We start from the raw sequence: 24,561 nt of genomic DNA on the forward strand, positions 1-24,561 counted from the left end.
TTTAATATGTATGATGATGATTTTGTTCATCGGATGGCCTGGTGATGGTACTTGTCGCGGAAACTGGTAGACATTAAACAAAATAAAAGCGCCATCATAGACTAAAGCAAATATTTCTTCCAAATAGGGGATATCCCAGCAAATTAACGAGAGTCTTAAAGAGTCTACGCACAAAATTGAAACCTTTAACTAACACAGGAAAATAAAGAATAATGAAATTTTAATAAACGAAGGGTGTCCGTCAAATATCATCAACTCTTTTTTTTTAACTTACGTATTAAATACGTTACCCAAAATTTGAAGGAAAGTTAACGAAAGGGTAGCAAAGTATTAAAAGAGGGTATTTTACGTGATTTTGTTTATGCATATAACGCCTTGGAACGCTGATGAAAGGAATGTAACTAACAATACACACGTCACCATTTGCATCATCTACTGAATCAGTGCAGTGCTGAGATCTCTAAAACTAAAGTTAAAATGGTGAAAAAAAATGGCTGTGAGTACTATGGGACTCAACTGCTGTGGTCATCAGTCCCCTAGAACTTAGAACTACTTAAACCTAACTAACCTAAGGACATCACACACACCCATGCCCGAGGCAGGATTCGAACCTGCGACCATAGCAGCAGCGCGGCGCCGGTCTGGAGAGCCTAGAACCGCACGGCCACCGCGGCCGGCCTAAAATGGTGAGTTTTGGGCAAAGATCTGGTCGGAACCAAAATCAATCGTTGGTAGGATAATACTGGTACAAATATCTTCCTTTAGCTGTTTGGCCTGTTGTAGACACTAATAAAAAGGCCTGTCTAGAAGCAAAAGAGACCCATTTCATAAGGATAAGTTGCACCATTCAAAATATGTTGAAAAATGAAATTAGACAAAAATAAGTGAAATTTTTTTAAAAATGAGGCTAATTTAGAGCTTCATGGGAGTGAATACTGGCTACGTGTAAGAATAGCAGTAAGTAAAACACGAAATATAGAAATGAAAAAGGAATTATCACTCTGCAGCGGCGAGTGCGCTGGTATGAAAGTTCCTGGCATATTAAATCTGTGTGCCGGACTTGGACTCGAACCCGCAAACTTAAGCTTTCGCGAGCAAGTGCTCTGTCGACTGAGCAATGCAAGTACGACTCACGACCCCTCACAACGTTATTTTGGCGAGTACCTCATCTCCTACTTTCCAAACTGCACAGAAGTTCTCCTTGCGGGCCTAGCATTCCTGAAAGAAAGCACATCCATTAAAATAATAACAGTATGTTTTGTTTCAGGAACGCTAGTCCCGCAAGGTGTGCAAGAGAACTTCTGTGAGGTACTGGCGGAAATAAAGCTGTGAGGGTGGGTTGTGAGTCGTGCTTGGAAATTTCATACAGAAATCAAATTACTGAATGCGAGGCATTATTCAAAGACACACTACAGAATCAGTCATAATTGTCTTTCCTCGTCTTAAGATTACTGCAGTTTCAGCGTTTTTAGCCAGACACGTTCACCATTATTTACAGTACGAATTATTTTCATTGGTCACTCTGGAAATACGGTATACATAATGTATTTACTGTTGCTGATTCTTCCGCTCGGATACATATTCTCAAGTCCACAGTTTTCCCCTTATTGTTACCGGAGACTGAAGTCGAAAAATCCTCTTTGCAGTTCAGGCCGGTTAACAACCAAATAAATACATAACATCGGAATTCAAAACATGCAAACAAGAGGCAAAAGGTTCGAAAGTAAATTGCACACCAAATTTGTACAGAAAAAACTCTTTTTAATCTATTAATGACAAAATGTTTAAATGTTTTATGTACACCATATTTCCAGGATGACCACTCTTAAATCGCAGTGAACTTACGGTTGGCAAACAAACAATAATAATTTAGATTCAACAGCTTCTGCGAAATATGATCATGCGAACAAAAATATTATTAGACTACAAAATAAACGAAACTCTCCGACACGAGTTGACAGCAGTAGCGATTGAATGTAGAAGAAATAAAAACGTGGTATTAATTAGTACAGAGGGGGAGGGGGGGGAAGTACACGAATTCTCAAATTTGATTTAGCTTATAATCTCGTAGATGGGAGAGGTATATGAGGAGCTGAAAAGAGTAGTGCAGAGAAACTGGTGACGTAAGTCTTAACGTCTGTTCGACGAAATGAGAAACGAATTTTTTTTCCATTAAAAATTATTCGTTTTTAGTTACGATGCTTGTTCAGGTGTGTTTCATCTATACACCAAGGTATCGATGTTGCACGAAATTAAAAACATTTCACTGCCCAAAATGGCACATTGAAAATCTGTATCGGTTATAACCCACCTAGAGTCAAAATGCTTTCTCAGTTACCCGAAGAGACGACCACTACTAGGCCTGTCGGATTTGTAGTCACCGCAGCCGAGATGTGGCACCCACAGATTTCCTTTTGCATATAGACTACCACGTCGGCATCTATATTTGCACTCTGTAAATATTCGCTGGAGGGTATGTTAATTGTGTGGTGTATTAAGATTTCTTTCTGATCTATACACTGAAGGTGTGCGAGAAAAACGATTTTTTTTACTATATTCACGAAGGAAGCAATTTAATAGAATGAATCTGGGATCAATATGGATATCTTGTGAATAAAGCCGTCAACATCTCTTAATATATTCCTTTATTAATGTAGCCATTTCTATTACTGTCATCATCAGTTCAAAAATTAAAACTTCGAAAACAACATTCAGCATCTGTGTCAAAGCGTAATCGAGCGTGGACTAAAAGGTCCGAGCTGAATCATATTTAAACTTCATATTGACAGAAGGAGATGATAGCCTGTCGTAATTTATACGGGATCAACAGTCACCTACTTTGTCCTGCGATGGAAGGAAGCTTAGGGTTAACATTATGAGTTAACATTATGACACAGGAAGGATGTGGAAGGAAATGGGCCAAGGCCTTTCAAAGAAACCATCCTGTCATTGTCCTTAGGCGAATATGATTCTAATGACTAATCACCACATCACCTTGCTCGGTTTTATCCTATGACGAGCACACCAGGCGCATAACGGAGGTAGCAGAAACCTAGTACAGGAAATCTTAAACACGATTTAGTGGAATTTTTGTGAGAGGGATACTATTTTTAGCCCAGAGTTTTTCGTTTATGTTCCCAGAGAGTTTCGGAATCGTTCTCCTATGTATTGTAATCTCTGGTTACAGTCTTAGCGATAAACCTGAAATGTCTCGACATATTTTGTCACACAATCCTTTTCAAAGACGGTAGAGAGAAAGGTAAGAGGCTAATTTCCCATGAACACCTAGCTTGTTACAGACGAAGCTGTTGCTCGGACGGCGAAGTAGAGGATAAGAAATCCACTGTGACGTGAGTGAGAGTACCATCCCAGTACACCTGTGTTTAAGGGATGGACGCATAAGAGGTCAGCTGGATGTCTTTACTACTGCGCCAGCTCGCATACTGTTCTCTGGGTATGATGTTCAAAGAAAAATAACTCAAAAACCCATCATACTCCACCCTAGGACACAGTATTGAACTTTCAAGAAACTTTGCACATAATTTCAAACCTTTACGAACCTTTTTCTAGCTCACGTCTCAAACAGAATGTTGAAGGCAAGAAAGTTTGTCGCTTGCTACATATTCACTATTCCTGCAGTAAAACTTCTCCATCGGGCATGTCGTTTCAATTTATCAATTCTTTACTGCTAACTCTGTTCACAACATATTTTTCAGACAGTATCCACATATAGCGCTGAATCCACCCGCAAAATTGTCATTGAGAGAAACGTAGTTCAGGAGAGCACGTGAAAAATTAGCTTTTCATAAAACCGAATTCAAGGTTTTAAAGAGTCTGGGATGGTGGTGGTGATAATGGAGGCGCGGAAGGTGGGAGGGGAGGAGGGAGTGTCACTGGTGACTTGCTACATGTAAAAGATTGCTGTGGTGCTCAGAATCCCTCAGTAAAATTCCAAATGGGGAGAAATGCGGAGTCGTATAAAAATAGTGACATACTACCGCGAAAAAAGTACAGATAAGACCCACAGTTTTCGTAGCAACGGATATGGGAGTGGAGAAGAAAATACGTGATAATCAATAAAAAACTGTCTGTACTAGTTCCCAAGACATAGTTTCAGGTGCCGACCGTTCTGACGTCATTGAAGTCAAAGTTAAGTCAAATACAACGATTAAATAAAGTAGCCAGAAAACTTATTTCCAATCTTTGACTTGTGGAAATGGGATAAAAAGGTAATCGAGGAATTTTGTGTAATCAGTCAGATCTTTATCCTGAGAAGTTGTCCTCCAGCAAATATGTGTAACTAGTTATGGTAACATGCTTACGCTCTAGCTTAACGGTATATAAAAATAGCTGTTTCTTACATGGAAGCCAATCAAGGCAGCGAGTGGCACCCAGGAGAAAGCGGAAGGGACGTCTCCTTGGACGTCGTTGATGTAGAAGTAGGCGCCTTCAACAGCGACGCAGACGCCACAGATTACAAAAGAGACCATGGCGAGCGTCTTCCGACCGAACCGGTCAATCACTAGCGACGCACCGACACTCGACAAGAGCTGGACAGCGACCTGCATTATAGAAGACAAGTTCGGATCGAGTTCACTGCCGCTCATTTCGAGTATGGAGTTTGTGTAAGTCATCAGTGCTATAGCCCCGGTGGACATTTGCAGTATAATGAACCCTACTGTTATGAGCAGTGTCCGACGATGCACTGGTACAGTGAACAGGTCTTTGAGTTTTCCTTTCGTCTCTTGCTTCCGACGTATGCTGTCGTGCATCATGTCCAGTTCTGCCTTCAGCTCTTCGGGGCTGAGATCTCCCTTTATCTTCAAAAGTGTGTTGATAGCGTCTTGTTCCCTGCCTCGCATTAAAAGGAAGTACGGTGATTCGGGCATCCATACGAAGGAGACGAAGAAAATAATGGGCAAGACTGCACAAATAGCAGCGGTATTTGTAATAGACAAGTAAGGAGCGAGACAGTAGATCAGCAAACTGCCACCGTTCATCAGCACCATGTGAATAGTTATGACTGCACCCCGTATGTCGGCGTCTGCGATTTCGGACAGGTAGATGGTCGCCGTGGTGCTGGTAAGTCCGCCACTGAGGCTGCCGATTGACCTCGCGGCTAGCAGCATGCCGTAGGACTCTGCGAAGGCGACCATCAGCCACCAGATGAGGAGGGGCACGGCGCCGGCCAGCAGCAACTTCTTCCGGCCCACGCGGTCCACGGTGAACCCGGCGGCGAATATGGCGACCAGCATGGTGAGGGAGTTGATGGACGCCAGCCACGAGCCCTCGTCAGCGGTCAGGGGAACCGGCGAGTCCTCCGCCTCCAGGATGAGCAGAGTCGGCGCGGGCCATCCCATGAACGACCCGTACGACGCATAGAGCAGCGACGCTACAACAGACAGGTAATACCATATGTAGATACCGTTTTAGCATCGGAAACGTTTTTGGCGATACAGATGCACAGTGTGTATGTTTTTGAAACGTTATTGCTGAGAGGCTTCTTCGATAACTTGTTCCCAAGTAATTAAATTCACAGAAAAACTGAGCGGAGTCGTTTCTAGAACCTAGAGCTTATCCTTCAGCACTTTCTGGACGATATTACCACTGATAATTTGTTTCCCTCCCTCCCCCCCCCTCCAAGAACCATGGACATTGCCGTTGGTGGGGAGGCTTGCGTGCCTCAGCGATACAGATAGCCGTACCGTAGGTGCAACCACAACGAAGGGGTATCTGTTGAGAGGCCAGACAAACGTGTCGTTCCTGAAGAGGGGCAGGAGCCTTTTCAGTAGTTGCAGGCGCAGCAGTCTGGATGATTGACTGATCTGGCCTTGTAACACTAACCAAAACGGCCTTGCTGTGCTGGTACTGCGAACGGCTGAAAGCAAGGGGAAACTACAGCCGTAATTTTTCCCGAGGGCATGCAGCTTTACTGTATAAATGACATCGTAATTCTGTCAGAGAGAGCAAAGGACTTGGAAGAGCAGTTGATCGGAATGGACAGTGTCTTGAAAGGAGGATATAAGATGAACATCAACAAAAGCAAAACGAGGATAATGGAATGTAGTCGAATTAAGTCGGGTGATGCTGAGGGAATTAGATTAGGAAATGAGACACTTAAAGTAGTAAAGGAGTTTTGCTATTTGGGGAGCAAAATAACTGATGATGGTCGAAGTAGAGAGGATATAAAATGTAGACTGGCAATGGCAAGGAAAGCGTTTCTGAAGAAGAGAAATTTGCTAACATCGAGTATTGATTTAAGTGTCAGGAAGTCGTTTCTGAAAGTATTTGTATGGAGCGTAGCCACGTATGGAAGTGAAACATGGATGATAACTAGTTTGGACAAGAAGAGAATAGAAGCTTTCGAAATGTGGTACTACAGAAGAATGCTGAAGATTAAATGGGTAGATCATATAACTAATGAGGAGGTATTGAATAGGATTGGGGAGAAGAGAAGTTTGTGACACAACTTGACTAGAAGAAGGGACAGATTGGTAGGACATGTTCTGAGGCATCAAGGGATCACCAATTTAGCATTGGAGGGCAGCGTGGAGGGTAAAAATCGTTGAGGGAGACCAAGAGATGAATACACTAAACAGATTCAGAAGGATGTAGGTTGCAATAGGTACTGGGAGATGAAGAAGCTTGCACAGGATAGAGTAGGATGGAGAGCTGCATCAAACCAGTCTCAGGACTGAAGACAACAACAACAACAACAACAATTTATTTTCAGAGTGGCATTCATGAATGACACTAGAGAATTATGGAGCACATTCTAATATTTGCACAAAGACGTCTCATTTATAGTGTCTGAATGATTACAAAGTATAGGATGAATAAAAAGTGCCGGCCTTGGAGGTCGACATGGGATTCCTCATCCAGATTCAAGACAAAAGTTGTCCGCCCCTGGTAGCTGAGTGGTCAGCGCGACAGAATGTCAATCCTAAGGGCCCGGGTTCGATTACCGGCTGGGTCGGAGATCTTCTCTGCTCAGGGACTGGGTGTTGTGTTGTCCTCATCGTTTCATCCCCATCGACGCGCAAGACGCCGAAGTGGCGTCAAATCGAAAGACTTGCACCCGGCGAACGGTCTACCCGACGGGAGGCCCTAGTCACACGACATTTTTTTTGAAGACAAAAGTTTATGTAGCAAAATCAGATGGGGTGCATTTTTAAACACATGTATGAAAACGAGAAGCTCCAATACACTGTCACATCGTGCAGCGCATTGGAATGTACAAAGGAATCTGTACGCCCCGCACTACAGTACCAGCCATCGTATCTCACTGGCTATATTGCTTCGGACATCAAACGCCCATCCACCATGGAGCTGTGGCTAGAATTCTCGTCAGGTTCCTTTTCATTTTTTAGCCGTCCGTTCTCTAGTTCTCGACGTTTATAAGCATGACATCATTTGGTCACACGACAACAGCCTATCACATGACAGTGAGAGGAAGTAAACTGCATGCATGTGTCTACTAATCGCGCAGTGCACAACTGTAATTGATCCTGTCAAGTTCCTGTGGGGCGGATTTCCGATGGAGTACACAAACGACGATTACGTCGACAGGCTTTTTTTGCTGGGTGTATCCGGTAGCCACGCTGCTTCTGCTGCTCGTGCTTATACTGCACGGTAGCCTCAAGGGCGTCATGCCGACAAGAATGTTTTCCATAGCATGGAGCAATGACTCTGGGAAACCGGCAACCTTCGTCCACAAGTAACGGTCGGAGGTCGTCCAATCAGCTTGACGAAGTACCCGTGATATTCCAAGGCAGTTCCAGTTACCACGAAACCGGGTTGTTGATGTGTTGTACGATGAAGAACTGCACCCATGTCATTACACGTTAACTCAACAGCAGCAGCCAGAAAAGAGCAGATTTGTGAATGGCTTTTGCACCAAGTGTAAGATAACGAACGTTTTATAAGTAACGTGATATGGACTGACGAATGTAGCTTCACTCATGAAGGTATTTTCAGCCTTCGCAACAGACGTTATTAGTTGGAGCACAACCCGCGTGTCACCCGTGAACTTGGCTTTCAGGCACACTTTATATAAACTTGCAGTCTGGAGTGGGATGAGTGCTTTTTGGTCCTAACCTGTTGCTGGACAACTTGAATGCGCTCCTGTATCGTATATTTATTTGCAATTCTTTGCTTGATGCATTAGGAAACGTCCCAGTTGGTGTTCGGCAACAGCTGGGGTTTTAGCATGGCGGCGCAGTGCCAGGCTTTGGAATGAATTAACGTTACTATTTTAATGCAGCGTTTCCAGAGAAATGGACTGGTCGTGGAGTTGCAATGTTCAGACCTCCACGTCCTCCGGACCTTAAACCACCAGATTTCTATTTGTGGGGACACGTAAAAGGACAAGTTTATAGAACTCCATTCATGGATGTACACGGCATAATAGCTTGCGTGCATGCTACTTCGGCAATGGTGGCTGCACATGTGTTGCGTATGGTCCAGCAAAGTATGATCCAGAGAGTGGCGAAGGGTTTCCAAATGTAAGGTGATGGATTTAAAAATCTTTTCTCAAGTTAATGTTACTCGTACTTGTAGATACTGCCACTGTTCAAATGGCTCTGAGCACTCTGGGACTTAACATCTGACATCATCAGTCCCCTAGAACTTAAAACTACTTAAACCTAACTAACCTAAGGACATCACACACACCTACGCCCGAGGCAGGATTCGAACCTGCGACCGTAGCGGTCTCGCAGTTCCAGACTAAAGCGCCTAGAACCGCTCGGCCACACCGGCCGGCACTGGCACTGTGAAGATAAGCCTGGACATTAAACCTACAAAATGAATTATTGGGCGTAACGTAATCGTGCTATCTAGTGTAGGCTAGCTGTTGTGTTTTTCATGCCGGCCGGAGTGGCCGAGCGGTTCTACAGCCTGGAGCCGCGCGACCACTACGGTCGCAGGTTCGAATTCGGCCTCCGGCATGGATGTGTGTAATGTCCTTAGGTTAGTTAGGTTTAAGTAGTTCTAAGTTCTAGGGGATCAGTCTCCCTTACATGTAAACCACACTTTCCTAAAAAGTTCAAATGGCTCTGAGCACTATGCGACTTAACATATGAGGTCATCAGTCGCCTAGAACTTAGAACTAATTAAACCTAACTAACCTAAGGACATCACACACATCTATGCCCGAGGCAGGATTCGAACCTGCGACCGTAGCGGTCGCGCAGTTCCAGACTGAAGCGCCTAGAACGGCACGGCCACTTCGGCCGGCACTTTCCTGAAATTCACCCAGTAAACCGAAGTCGACCATTTGCTTTCCTTACCCCATTTCTCACATGCTCGTTCCTTTAGTATGTATGCTTTATCGGTAACTTTTAGGTTGTGTAATGCCACGGACCTTCTGCACCCACTACCTTAATAGGGTATCCATATTTGCATTGGCTGGACTTGCCAGATTAAAAAAGTTATTCACATGCACCGAAAAATGTTCATGTTTCCTAATTTTGTTCTGGAAGTGCTGAATGCCACAGTCTGCATGTTTAGCCCTCGAAAGCTCTCCTTCAAATAATAAAGAAGAAAGGCGCTTTTAGAATCATAACCATACAGCCATTCATGCTTCTACAGTTCAGAGATAAATTTTCTGTTGAATTGAGACTTTCCTTTTTAACTGTCTGCGAAACTGTTAAAGCAGGAGTCGGTCTATCAAGCCTAATGATTTCTAATTGTTCTTCGCACTTGGGTAGAGTGAAGGGTTCAGAGAGTAAGGAGATCATACGAGTTACTATTTCACATATTCATTTGTTACTTGAACCGCAAAATTCGCTATAGGACACTAAAATAACGGGCACGACGCATAGGAAATAATTCCTTCCCTCGCAGTAGCACGTGAACTGGCAAGGAAATGCGAGAATCCGGCTTTGTTCGACGATGTGACATTTCGGGTTATCTTCGGAAGAGTATGTGCCGTGTTTCTGTGGGTAGCAGGGTGGCTCGGTGGCTCAGGCGAAATCTTTATCCTCACAAGGACTTTATACGAATACAGTGTTGCCACCACACGCCGTACCCACCTCCCCTCCGTCCCGCCGAGACACCATAGTTTCTGTCTGCAAGCACAGTGCAACACTAAAGGCGCCGTCGGCACGTTTCCGCCCCATTTGGCTGCGTTCGGCACTTATGGCCCAGGCATTCCAAACGTAGTTGAACAAAATTATTTCCCGGGTGTAGCGCAAAACTGCGAACTTATGCAGGATCCATCCCTGCTATGATCTGCACTGTCGAGGAAATGTGTTCTCTTTTCTTCCAATGGTACTAACAACCATGCTAACCTTATTTAAAAAGTGCCACTGAGCTACGAAGCTGGATTCGACGTGGCCAATTTGTATGCACTGATTCTAGGTAGTCCACAAAGTATTTTTCTAGGTAACACAGACAGTTGAGTTTTCAGTGATTGTGGAAGCGTTACCACCTCGTGATTCCACAGGGCGTCATGGCGCACCTGTTACTACTTTGTACTCACCACAACTGGCCAAAAATTGTATTTTTTATTAGTAATTCAAGTGTTGTTTCTAAATTTCTATATTAGTCAGAATATAGTCTGCATCTGAGTGGAAACTGCATCTTTAATTTTGAAGGGGCAAAAAAGAGGGAAATCTAGTGGGCATAAACTTTTTATGACAGTACCAGTTTACAAAAACTGTTCAGAGTATGATCACTCTTAATCACATTTTTTTATGTATTCGTGTAGATAAATTATACAGAAATATCAGACTTGCAATCGCAATCCTTACTGACGATGCTGTTAACTTCACTACCTGTATTTTTCTCATCACTGTCAATATTTTCGCCCTCTCCCCCACCCTGTCCTCACTACCATCATGGGCATTGGTCACTGGTCACGTAGCACTTCTTCCAACCATTTGACAATAGAGTCTGGTGATAATGTGCATCATGAAAAGAGAATCCTCTCGTAAGTATGGCTGATATCTTTTTAATGTTGCCATATGGGGTGAGTGCATGATCCCCATGTTAAAGCCAGTAGGAATATTATTTTCCAAGACAGTTTTTAAATAGCTTGTTTATGAAGTCACCAAGTAGCTGTAGTTTTAAAACATGTCTCCCCATTATAACAACCAGGTCTGGCTTCAGTGTAGCCATTTATTCCTTACGTCAGTTGTGCGTTGACCTTTAAAGGCTGACTTAAGTATCGCATGGATCTGCAATTCAGAACAGTCCATCGTTAATGCTGTTGTCATACTGCCTCTTTCCTGGCAATTTTCCATGGACTACGGTTTACACTTCAGAATAAAGTGAGGGGTCCCCATTTTCCTCCCTCTACAATAACTACTAGCGTCACGGAATTTCCTTGATTTTCATCCTCAGTGGTTAGTGAGATACTTTTTGTGCCTTTGTAGTCCACTGACGTATTGCTCGGCACGTCCCATCAGGTGTAGAGAGTAAGATTGACACCAACGTATTTCGATTACGTACCTCTGGAAGTTAATGAGCTTCTCTGTGAAATATTCCGACAGTCCCCGTGCAAGTGAAGTTCTTTGTCGGGTAGAGTTCCCACTTCTATACACAAATCTCCGGCACCTATCTACATTTTCATGGTATATTTAAAGCTTTCTTCGTAATTATTTGGAGAGATGGGGTATTCCATTTTTGCATCTCGTGTTGTACAAAAGCAAGTTCAGGCTTCAAGCTCAGGACATTTCCCAGCTTTTGGCCGTCTGTAGGATTCTCTTGACTAAAATTAAGTTCTCCAATGCGATCCAACTTTAAGACATAAACTTTTCGTTCTTCTGTATTAAGTATTCTCTTCGCACTACAAATATCTGCAGGTTTGAAACTAGCGTACGCCGGTGCACTGAACGAAAATCTCGCATCTATAACACTGGTAAAACGACAGCTATAAATGGAAATTCGTTGTGCTATTTTACCTGTTGCCGCAATCACCAACTGCTTACGGCGGCTTCGGTTCAGCATGGTGTATAAGGTTCTCCAATGCAGATAGAGAATTCGAGGCTCCTTGAACTGGCTATATAAGTAAAGTGGTGCCACTTCAGATAACATGCAAATACTCATCACTCACGACGAGACAATCACGTACCGTTGTTTTTTCACACGTCAATACTGCTCTTATCTGATACTAAAGAGATGGGTAATCACAGTAGCGGGATGGTTTTGTCATATCAGTTCTTATTATGGAAATCCCGCAGAAAATGCTATTCGTCCACAATTGATAGCTTTTTCTCTCAAGTGACAGTTATCGATAATATTGACAACTTATCGCAACGAGAGATAGGTATCCGTCCAGCGCAGACCACGCAATTGATAACATCGTACTTAAATAAATTCTAAATGTCATTAAGAAGTGTATTACAGTTGGACTCACATATATGTATCAGGAAACGTAGTGCACGTATGTTAACAGTCGACAGCAGAAATCACTTACAACATTAGCATAACTCTTCGTGTATTAAATAAAGTGTAGGCAGGTCGCTATTATTTGGATATTGATACGTTCACCCTTCATGAGTCATTATCATACCACTTCGTGCTATAATTTCAGTTAGCAAAGCAGCACCACGGACACTATAATATCACTGACTACAAATTAAACCAAATCTATCTATAATATAGGCTTTGCTCTACACGAACCAGAACACTGTTTTTAGAAGCTGATTTTTGGTTTCCAAGTGACGTAGAAACATTCAGGACTAATTATCATTTTCAGTTCATTTCCAAGCAATCATCTAAATCAAAGTCATGCATGTGACAAACACAGAATAAACTAAAAAAAACTACACACTTAATATTTTCCACAGTTTTTTAATAAAAGCGACCTTTAGCAGAGAGCAGGTAAGTCAAAAGAGACGGTGACAACGCCAGTTACAATATAGCTAACAGTAATAATGACACTTAATAACAAGACATAGAATTCCTCACGTTAAATCGGACAATCACATTTTTAGCAGCATGTTCTCGTTATAACCATATTGAACAAGAATAACTATGCTCTAAAGAAACACGTATCAAAAGTAGTTCGACGGTTTAGTTAACCGCATCTATTACAAAATTTAATGTGTGATTGTTAGAATAAAAGAAATTATTAGACGGTGCTAGCCGCGTGTTGCAGACTAATGGTTAGTTACTGTTCGAAAGTTAATTATTGCAATTTACGAACAACAAACATAATCCAGAATGAGATTTTCACTCTGCAGCGGAGTGTGTGCTGATATGAAACTTCCTGGCAGATTAAAACTGTGTGCCCGACCGAGACTCGAACTCGGGACCTTTGTCTTTCGCGGGGAAGTGCTCTACCAACTTTTTTTTTTTCTTTAATCTCAATTTGTTCGCTTTTGTTCCTTGCATATGCTCGGGGCGGTCGTCGTAAGACATCCGTTTAAGTTATTTGTTGATCGATTTACTCAGTTTTTGTATTTTTGAGGGCAGCTAACCCTCTGACCGAACACGCTGAGCTACCGTGCCGGCACCAACTGACAAGGGGAGGCCGCCAATTGTGAAATTCAGATTCGATTCATACTGCGCATAATAAAACCTCATGGCCTGAGGTGTAATGTGGCAAAGCACCAAGATGCACTTCAATCGACAGTTAAAAGAAACCGTTGCGGTGAAATACTCTCTACGATGAATAATTTTCTACAACGTCGTGGCGCAGCGGTAAGCGCTCGGGTTCGTAATCCGAAGGTCGCCGGATCGGATCTCGCGCCATGCAATTTTTTTATTATTAGTTTTTTGTAATTCAAATATATAAACTATTAATGAATTGCTTATGCATGTTGGTGAAGGCGGATCGCTCTCCAATTGTACCGCCTCCATTTTTCCGTTCGTTTAACAGGGTGTACCAAAGCTCTCACGTCCGCAAGGATTTTCGACGATGTTATAAGTTGCGCTAGGGACCGCATCTACCTTCTTTCGAAGTTAGCAGGCAACTACGCTGTTATGCGGCGGCTCGTTTCGTCCCATTCAACATCTGTCCTTAAAGTGTAACGAGCGAGTAACGGAGTTTATATTTCATACCTGCCACAGCAAATTTGTGTTAGTGGGGTCTCCATTCTAATTCTAACGTTTGACTTACGCTATACGTATTCGTTTCGGAATATCGTTTCTACGTCTTCCATTAAGTATACGTGGTTAACATTATGAGGACAATTAATAACATTTATGAAATACAACTTTGTTTGCGGAAAACATGATGATGTTCGAAGTCGCCAGTCTTTCCACGACAAACGACTTTCAACAAATTATTATAAGCATAATTGTTGCAACAGATTGCCGGGAATTATATATACACTCCTGGAAATTGAAATAAGAACACCGTGAATTCATTGTCCCACGAAGGGGAAACTTTATTGACACATTCCTGGCGTCAGATACATCACATGATCACACTGACAGAACCACAGGCACATAGACACAGGCAACAGAGCATGCACAATGTCGGCACTAGTACAGTGTATATCCACCTTTTGCAGCAATGCAGGCTGCTATTCTCCCATGGAGACGATCGTAGAGATGCTGGATGTAGTCCTGTGGAACGGCTTGCCATGCCATTTCCACCTGGCGCCTCAGTTGGACCAGCGTTCGTGCTGGACGTACAGACCGCGTGAGACGACGCTTCATCCAGTCCCAAACATGCTCAATGGGGGACAGATCCGGAGATCTTGCTGGCCAGGGTAGTTGACTTACACCTTCTAGAGCACGTTGGGTGGCACGGGATACATGCGGACGTGCATTGTCCTGTTGGAACAGCAAGTTCCCTTGCCGGTCTAGGAATGGTAGAACGATGGGTTCGATGACGGTTTGGATGTACCGTGCACTATTCAGTGTCCCCTCGACGATCACCAGTGGTGTACGGCCAGTGTAGGAGATCGCTCCCCACACCATGATGCCGGGTGTTGGCCCTGTGTGCCTCGGTCGTATGCAGTCCTGATTGTGGCGCTCACCTGCACGGCGCCAAACACGCATACGACCATCATTGGCACCAAGGCAGAAGCGACTCTCATCGCTGAAGACGACACGTCTCCATTCGTCCCTCCATTCACGCCTGTCGCGACACCACTGGAGGCGGGCTGCACGATGTTGGGGCGTGAGCGGAAGACGCCCTAACGGTGTGCGGGACCGTAGCCCAGCTTCATGGAGACGGTTGCGAATGGTCCTCGCCGATACCCCAGGAGCAACAGTGTCCCTAATTTGCTGGGAAGTGGCGGTGCGGTCCCCTACGGCACTGCGTAGGATCCTACGGTCTTGGCGTGCATCCGTGCGTCGCTGCGGTCCGGTCCCGGGTCGACGGGCACGTGCACCTTCCGCCGACCACTGGCGACAACATCGATGTACTGTGGAGACCTCACGCCCCACGTGATGAGCAATTCGGCGGTACGTCCACCCGGCCTCCCGCATGCCCACTATACGCCCTCGCTCAAAGTCCGTCAACTGCACATACGGTTCACGTCCACGCTGTCGCGGCATGCTACCAGTGTTAAAGACTGCGATGGAGCTCCGTATGCCACGGCAAACTGGCTGACACTGACGGCGGCGGTGCACAAATGCTGCGCAGCTAGCGCCATTCGACGGCCAACACCGCGGTTCCTGGTGTGTCCGCTGTGCCGTGCGTGTGATCATTGCTTGTACAGCCCTCTCGCAGTGTCCGGAGCAAGTATGGTGGGTCTGACACACCGGTGTCAATGTGTTCTTTTTTTCCATTTCCAGGAGTGTATATATATATATATATATATAGTGTGTGTGTGTGTGTGTGTGTGTGTGTGTGTGTGTGTGTACACACATTTGAATTACAAAAAACAAATACTAAAAAAAAGTTTGCATGTCGCGAGATTCGATCCGGCGACCTTCGGATTACGAAGCCGAGCGCTTACCGCTGCGCCACGACGCTGTAGAAAATTATTAATCGTAGAAAGTATTTCACCGCAGCAGTTTCTTTTAAATGTCGATTTTCTCGACAACAGCTGAGAAGTGCATCTTGGTGCTTTGCCACATTACACCTCTGCGCAGGAGAGCTTCTGTAAAGTTTGGAAGGTAGGAGACGAGATACTGGCAGAAGTAAAGCTGTGATTACCGGGCTTGAGTCGTGCTTCGGTAGCTCAGTTGGTAGAGCACTTGCCCGCGAAAAGGCAAAGGTCCCGAGTTCGAGTCTCGGTCGGGCACACAGTTTTAATCTGCCAGGAAGTTTCAACAAACATAATCATTGTTGTGAGTGCCCGTGATAAGGACAGTGACGATATCTGTATGGTACCTAGCTTCAACAGTCGTGATGCCGCTCTCTGTTACAATTAGAAACGCTGGGTCAGGCAGCTTTAGCCCCCGAACTGTAGTACCCCCTGAAGATACAGTGTGCTTACTGCAGCTGGATGATATGAGGTCGACATCAGGAAACCGTTCTTACTAGGAATGTTGCTAAGAAACTGTCCACGAATTGGATACTGATTCTGGATGTAAATGTTCACGTATTCTGGCGGCAGCGATTATCGGTAGAGGTTAATCAGTATAGGTTCAACAGTAGAGGTGAATCAAACCATTTCTATTGCATCTCATAAACAGTGTACTAACCGTGTCATCGATAAGATGTCGGTACACCTACCTATCTACATTCCCTTCTTCGTAATTTTAAAGGCTTTCACCTGGATTATGTGGAGAGATGGGTATCCCATTTTTGCCTCTCGTGTTGTACAAAAGCAAGTTCAGGCATCAAGCTCAGGATATTTCCCAGCTTTTGACAGTTTGTACGATTCTCTTGACTAAAATTAAATTCTCCAATGCGATCCAATTTAAAGACATAAATTTTGCGCTCTTGTCAATGGTGTTCTCTTCGCATAACAAATATCTGCAAGTTTGAAACTAGCTTACGCCGGTACACTGAACAAAAATCTTGTATCTATAACACTGGAAAAACGACAGCTATAAACGGAACTTCGTTGTGCTCATGTACATAGGAATTCTCTGTTCCGTTATAGAGTATGGGTGCCTCATATACCACAACGCAGAATAATCATTACGAGTCCAGTTAAAAGTGCTGCTGTATTTTGTAACAGGAAGGTTACTCGACTGAAGCTGGCCTGAAGAAGACGTAGTGTATCGTTGAAACTGGTAGCCTAAAAATAAAACCTAAATAACGGCGAGTGGTAATGTTTTATTGAATATTGACCAGCCATAGTCCCATGCTTCAGACAGAAGATGGAGTTACATTCAATGAATCACATTATAGTTTCATCGCACCTTCAGTTTAGGATTTTTACATCTGCAAGGCTACAAGAAATAATTCACACGTGGGATTAGTCTTGGTTCTTAGGGCTAATGCAAGATTATCAATGGTGAGTCAACAAAGCTACATTGAAAGTTAACAGCGCACTTCAAGCAACTTCAATTATGTAGCAAAAGTTAAGAAAGAAAATAGTTTTATAATGAAATAACAATCTGAACGGCGAAATTATGTTAAGACTCTGGTGGATAAATATATAGAGTAATATGAAATATGTGTACTAAGATCTTTGGCATGTAACGACGACTCGGGCAGTCTTTTTTATGGCTGAACTGTCTGGTTGACTTGTGTAAATGTGTTACTTATAATAAAGCATTATTCATTTAAAGTGGTGTTCGGGACGTTATTTTGCTACGAAAACCATCCACACCCACACTGGTGACCCATCTGGGCAATTTCCGCTTGCGAAATAACACAGGACAATGCAGCTGACAACAGCGACTACTGCAACACAGCAACTGTCTTCATCAACAACCTCGGCACCTAAACTAAAACCCAGGCCGCCGGCTTTCCTCCACGACGCCATATTGTCGACATACACACATAACGTCGTCAGATTTGAGGACAATCCACAAGTTCTCAACCCAGTGCAACCGCAGCAGTGCATGAGCAGTGTACTTTTACCAAGGAACAATGTGACTTTTGCAGTTTCCGCCTCGTCCGGTTCTCCTACATCCAGCATTTTTACTGCACCTGAACCTGTAAACAATGCACAGTGCGCTAAGTCGTGCATACCGAATTTTTCGACGACCGCGGTCGTTCCTACCGCACCTGTCGTGTCTGCCACAACGCCTGTCCCTACAGTTTATATGTGTATGTACCTCAAGAACAGTATAAAGCCGAGTGCCCAGAAACGACGCCACTATCTACAGTCTTAACACCTTCGTCAGTGTTTGCTCCATCTGTCCTGCCATCTTTCTCAGGACGTTTACCACAACTGCCACAACTTACTAAGGATAGTCCAAAGACGTGGCTTTCTCTAGTGGACAGTATTCTGAAGTTCACGGCATTCTGCTCGACGAAGCGCGGTTCGTTGCATTGTTTACAGCGCTACGTGAGCATACGGATTTAACATCCGATCTTATCCTCACCGCACCAATGTGGGACTGTTATGAACATGCAAAATCCACAATTCTCGAACGAATGTCGAGAAGCCTGCAAGAGGCAATTCATCCCATAGTGCATGAAATACCTGTCGGTGAACTCACACCGTCTCAGTTTTGGCAAAAGGTTGGAGCATTAATAGACAATTCATTCTTATCATACGAAGAGCTGTTGTCGCTGTGGATAGTTGAAATACCGTCAGCCCTCCGACTACAACTCTTATAATATCGACCCCCTAGAAACGCATTTACAGCTGATGATACCTACAAAATCATAAGGTATGATCAGCTCGCCTCTGTGCCAAGTTATCGACACTGCCGACGGTTCGCAGTCCTAAACACTTCAGCACGCAATTTCACGCCCGGGCGCTGGAAGTCGCCCCGTTGGACAACCTTGGTCGAGCTGCTACTTGGCAACAGCAATAGTAGGCCTGCTGCCCCCACCAATCTAGTTCGCGCGGCTTCCAACACGGCCTCACAAGGGGAGGCCGCCAATTGTGAAATTCAGATTCGATTCATACTGCGCATAATAAAAGCTCATGGCCAGAGGTGTAATGTGGCAAAGCACCAAGATGCACTTCTCAGCCGTTGTCGAGAAAATCGACAGTTAAAAGAAACCGTTGCGGTGAAATACTCTCTAGGATTAATAACTTTCCACAGCGTCGTGGCGCAGCGGTAAGCGCTCGGGTTTTTGATCCGAAGGTCACGGGATCGAATCTCGCACCATGCAACTTTTTTTTAGTATTTGTTTCTTGTAATTCAAATGTATATATATATATATCAGTTGCAACAATTATGTATATAATAAGTTGTTGAAAGTCGTTTGTCGTGGAAAAACTGGCGACTTCGAACATCATTGTTTTCCGCAAACAAAGTTGTATTTCACAAATGTTCTTAATTGTCTTCATAATGTTAACCACGTATAGTTAACGGAAGACGTAGAAACGATATTCCGAAACGAATACGTATAGCGTAAGTCAAACGTTAGAATTAGAATACAGACCCCACTAACACAAATTCGCTATGGCAGGTATGAAATATAAACTCCGTTACTCGCTCGTTACACTTGAAGGACAGATGTTGAATGGGCCGAAACGAGCCGCTGCATAACAGCGTAGTTGCGTGCTAACTTCGAAAGAAGGTACAGGGTCCGGCATAAAAAACTCCCCGATTACAAAGTAACGTGCAGCGGACAGTAGAAGGAGCAGAGTGGTGGAGGGCGCGTCGTTAAGTAGCTGCCTACGTGCCGTTTTCAGTGTACGCCATGGCGTGGTCTGGTGAACATCGTGCCTTCGTAGTGGAAGATTTTATTCAAAATGGCGAATCGCCTATTAATACTCAACGTGCTTTTCGCGTTCGCGTTCGCTTTGCGCTCGGACGACGGGACCCTGTTCCCGATAAGAAAACAATTTATTCTTGGGTTGCTAACTTTCGTGAGACAGGTTCCGCATTAAAAAGGAAACCACCTGGACGACCACGGACTGCAACAGGCCCCGGAAATGTTGATGCAGTTAGAGCTTCAGTTCAACAATCTCCTCGACGATCCGCTAAAAAGCATGCGGCAGCATTACGGATATCTGATCGAAGTGTGAGAAGAATCTTGCATCGAGATCTTAAAATGCATCCTTACAAAATTGTAACTACGCAGGAACTGAGTGAACGAGACTGTGGTGTCCGTGTAAGTTTGTGCCAAGACCTTCTTCGGAACATTCGTCCCAACGATATTGTGATTTTTTCTGATGAAGCACACTTTCACCTTGCCGGAACAGTGAACAGCCAAAATTGCAGGTACTGGTGTGAACACAATCCCCAAGAACTTCATCAACGACCACTTCATAGCCCTAAAGTAACAGTATGGTGTGCTGTTTACAATTCCGGAGTGATCGGTCCTTACTTTTTCGAAGAAAATGACAGGAATTTAACCGTCAACAGTGAACGCTATTGTGCCATGCTCCACGACTTTCTCCAACCGCAACTAAGGGAGCTTTTTGGTGAAATAGAGAACGTGTGGTTCCAGCAAGATGGTGCTACAGCCCACACAGCGCGGCAGTCACTGGCATTGGTGAAGGAAATGTTTCCTGGACATGTGATCTCGTTGCGTGGAGACATTGGCTGGCCCCCACGATCGCCGGACTTAACGCCCTGTGATTTCTTTCTTTGGGGCTATTTAAAAGCAAAAGTTTATGAACAACGTCCACAATCTTTACGAGCCCTGAAAGAAGCAATTACACAAGAGGTTGAAGCTATTCCACCTGAAATGACTCAAAGAGTAATGAATAACTTCAGGGAAGGACTCAATCAGTGTGTCGACAGTGCAGGAAGCCATTTAAGGGATGTTTTATTTAAAAAGTAAGACCATAAGAGTATTTTCTAAAATGGCATAATATGTACTTTTATTTAGTATAAATAAAATTGTTCTACCTTATTTGGTTTTGTTTTTATTAGCTTTCCTTAAAGGGGAGGTTTTTCTGCCGGACCTTGTAGATGCGGTCCCTAGCGCAACTTATAACATCGTCGAAAATCAGTGTGGACGGGAAAGCTTTGGTACACCCTGTTAAAAAAACGGAAAAATGGAGGCGGTACAATTGGAGAGCGATCCGCCTTCACCAACATGCATAAGCAATTCATTAATAGTATATATATATATATTTGAATTACAAAAAACTAATAATAAAAAAAAATTGCTCGGCGCGAGATTCGGTCCGGCGACCTTCGGATTACGAACCCGAGCGCTTACCGCTGCGCCACGACGCTGTGGAAAGTTAATAATCCTAGAGAGTATTTCACCGCAACGGTTTCTTTTAACTGTCGATTTTCTCGACAACGGCTGAGAAGTGCATCTTGGTGCTTTGCCACATTACACCTCTGGCCATGAGCTTTTATTATGCGCAGTATGAATCGAATCTGAATTTCACAATTGGCGGCCTCCCCTTGTCAGCCAGGACCATCGCCGGAACCACAGATGTCGCCCCCAGAATGCAGCCGCACTCCATGTATCCTCTGTGTCGGTATCACGTCAACCACAGGGATGCGGCTCAGAAGTACCGCCCGCTTTGCTCGTGGGACACCAGCTTGCACGGCAGGATGAATCAGGTGCATCATCTCGCGGGAATTATACAGAGCACCTACATCAGCACTAGTCATCACACAATAGACAACCACTGCCAGACAGACTGTACACTCGTGACCTCATCAGCAAGGAACTCTTACTGGTCGACAACAGTGCAGATACTAGTGTCTACTGTGCCGGCATTGTCTACTGTGCCACCGACACCTTCTGTCATAACTCTGCGAACGGCTAACAACTAGTCGCTCACGGTCTATGGCTCTTATCATCTTAGACTTAAATTTCAACCAGCATTTTGTTTTGATTGGACATTTAACATTTAACGTGGCTGTCATCGATGAGCCTGTGTCGGGCTTAGACTTTCTGCGACACTACAGACTCTCTCTAGATCTTTTTACGGCCACAATGTTACAACATTTCTCTGACAAATGCTTCGAGGGCTCCTTCGTCGCAACGCCTATGCATTAACACCAAATTCAGCCACAAACTTTAACTGTATGGAAAGGATTACATGAGAGGAAGAGGTCTCCTTCTCTTTTTTGAGCAGTAACGGGGCAAATCAATGTCATGCAAGCATTTCATTTCATAGATAAGTTGGACGATATTGCATGTCTGTGTTGTTAGGAAGAACGACGCAATGTTCCTTCGGCCAGGAATCATGTCCGTAGGAACATGCAGTGCGGCCACTACTGAAATACAAGAGATGACGACAATGAAAACTTGTGTCGGAACCCGGATTTCCCGTTTAAAGCGAGTGGTCGCCTTAACCACTTTGGCCATCCATACACGACCCATGGCGAGACCCAAACTTAAATATATTGCCCTTCCTGCGACACAACGTTTTCTCATACACACACCATGTAATTCCCGTAGAGGGTAGGATATTTTTATTGAAATTCGTTGCCCCGTATCGGCTGTAGTCCCCGAACTGCTTGTATCGTTATTCTTAACGACGCAGACGCTGCAACATCGTATTTATTCGCCGAAGATGGGGAATTAATTCAGAATAGCATTTGTAGAAAATAGGTGTTTGCATGTGATTACTCTTTACTTTGAGGTGCCATTTCTTACCTAAAACACAAACGAATGTTGAAAATACTTCTGATGAAGTAGTAAGTATAATATCAGCATAAAACATGGCTGCGAAAGAATTTTCCTCGTAGCGACAAATCTTTACTGAACAAATGTGGTACTATTCTTAGCTGAATAACAGCTTTTTTATACACGAGTAAAATCGAATAATTCACCATCCGCCTCATACGATGCTGCTATCAACAAGGCAATGTTACTGATTTTGACTGTTTAAGGGGTGTGTGACACTGCAGTACAGATGAGCTAGCTAAAATTTTTGCGCACTACGTGTACTGTAAATGTGATGTACTTGTTTGATTCTGTAAATCTTTAGATACTATGTGTTAGTCAGAAACATGATATTTACATTAACCTGTGTAAATTATTTTGTATTATGTTCTATTTATTCTAGGTTAATGCTGTTACGAAAAGTTAGGAAAAGCAATATCGTTGGCAGAGAGTAAGGACTTGTGTAGGATCGCTGTCTCTGGACGCGAGTGTGACGTCGGAGCAGAGGGCGCAGGAGACTGACGTTGTTGTGAGACGTAAGAGTGAACATGTGGCGTGCACTGTCGGGCATGTGTGAGGCACAGTTCGTGCTAGCGAGGCACCAAGAGCACGACGAGTGTGGGCAGGTGTAAGAGGTTCCAATAACATCAGGATCCCCCCCATAATTGGTCGTGGAGAATCAACGTGTGCCCGCAATATTACATGCAGCAATGGGGGCACTGTCGACAACGAAGACGACAGTTTAATATGTGCAACGAATTATAACATTGTTTTATTTTTGTTAACCTTAAAAACTTCGTGAAGCATTACCCAGTAACATTTTCAGTGAATTTTGTTTCAGTAATAAGTGTTGTACGTAAAAACTGTAGGTTTCTGATCCTCTCATTATCCTCAACCATTGTCACCTACTTAGGCTCCTATTCCTTTCCAGTTACGGAGTGTCATTGTTCAGACAGCTAAAAGAGAAGTATTAGAACACTATCACTACCTTTTCTTTCCTTGCTAAAATGAAAATTGAAGGTAATTAGTAATGAAGCCTCAATAAGTTTTCAGTGTTGTCCAGTAATATTCTTACTAATTGCTGAACACAAAGTAAAGTAAAGTAACTCAAAGTAATTCTGGCAATGTCAAAGAAAAGAATAAATTAAGTTTTCATATATCAGTGTCTATTGCAGTAATGCTATTGTGAACTTACAAAGTTCGAATTTCGGTGTTGTCAGTTAAAAGCCAACAGTTGCCTATTTGATCCAGTAGAAATTTCATAGGAGCTACAATCTGTTCAAAATACATAGTTTGCCACATTCAGAAAATTATTGAACGTAAACAAACGTTAATCTGAGATGATAAATTACTGTCGTAACAAGAGCTACCTCCAATCAATCATGTAGTTTTCAATAACAAGTTTAAACACCTTTTCCAGATTAGCATCTGAGTATTATCAACTGATGTCTATATTCATTATTATTTCGAAACATATTATGTTGTCAGAAACGTGTGTGAACCTTATGTTGCCGCACGAGCAGCTAAACGGTTACGTATTCATTGCTGTCCGCATTATTGGTCAGATATTGGACAGACAGTGCGCAATTGGGCTGGCGACCGTATTAATTATTTTATGTGTTATTTCAATTAGATCGAGTCATGTGAGACCCCTTTTCGTTTCGTATTTTACGTGAGTGACGGCACTGTTTAAGTAAAAACAAAATTCAGGTAAGTAGAAAGTGCTGTAGTAGAACAGGATGCTAATTAGAATTCTTTCCACTAATCGCTCAAATTTTCTTCAGAGACGATAGCCTTCTCCAAAATCATATTTATTAGGCATACACTAACACGGTCATATTATCGCATTCACCGGTTAGTAAAGGGGGAGGTTACACGTGGCAATGCTGATGACAGGACATCACTTTTGGTACTGTCTATTGGTCCGAAATTTTATTCATAATTTTAGATAACGTTGTCGGGATTAGTGAACCAAAAATGGTGGAGAATAAGGCAGTAGGTAATTAAGTTGAATTTCACGGAGAACAGTCGGTAGAAAAAAAGATCCT

At 43.6% G+C, this 24,561-nt stretch overlaps 1 protein-coding gene across 1 annotated transcript in view; it reads right to left on the reverse strand.

Moving 5' to 3' along the window:
• The window catches only part of LOC126236601 (facilitated trehalose transporter Tret1-like), a 31,628-nt gene extending 19,663 nt beyond the window's left edge, over positions 1-11,965 (reverse strand). The window contains exons 1-2 of the mRNA XM_049946039.1: positions 11,907-11,965; positions 4,362-5,392 (exon numbers count right to left, since the gene is read on the reverse strand). Of these exons, the coding sequence (XP_049801996.1) occupies positions 4,362-5,392; positions 11,907-11,952 (1,077 nt within the window). The 5' untranslated portion in view covers positions 11,953-11,965. The remainder of the gene's footprint in view (positions 1-4,361; positions 5,393-11,906) is intronic.
• Between the last annotated feature and the right edge of the window lie 12,596 nt (positions 11,966-24,561).

This window comes from Schistocerca nitens, chromosome 1 (genome assembly GCF_023898315.1).
Source record: "Schistocerca nitens isolate TAMUIC-IGC-003100 chromosome 1, iqSchNite1.1, whole genome shotgun sequence".
Lineage (NCBI taxonomy): Eukaryota > Metazoa > Arthropoda > Insecta > Orthoptera > Acrididae > Schistocerca > Schistocerca nitens.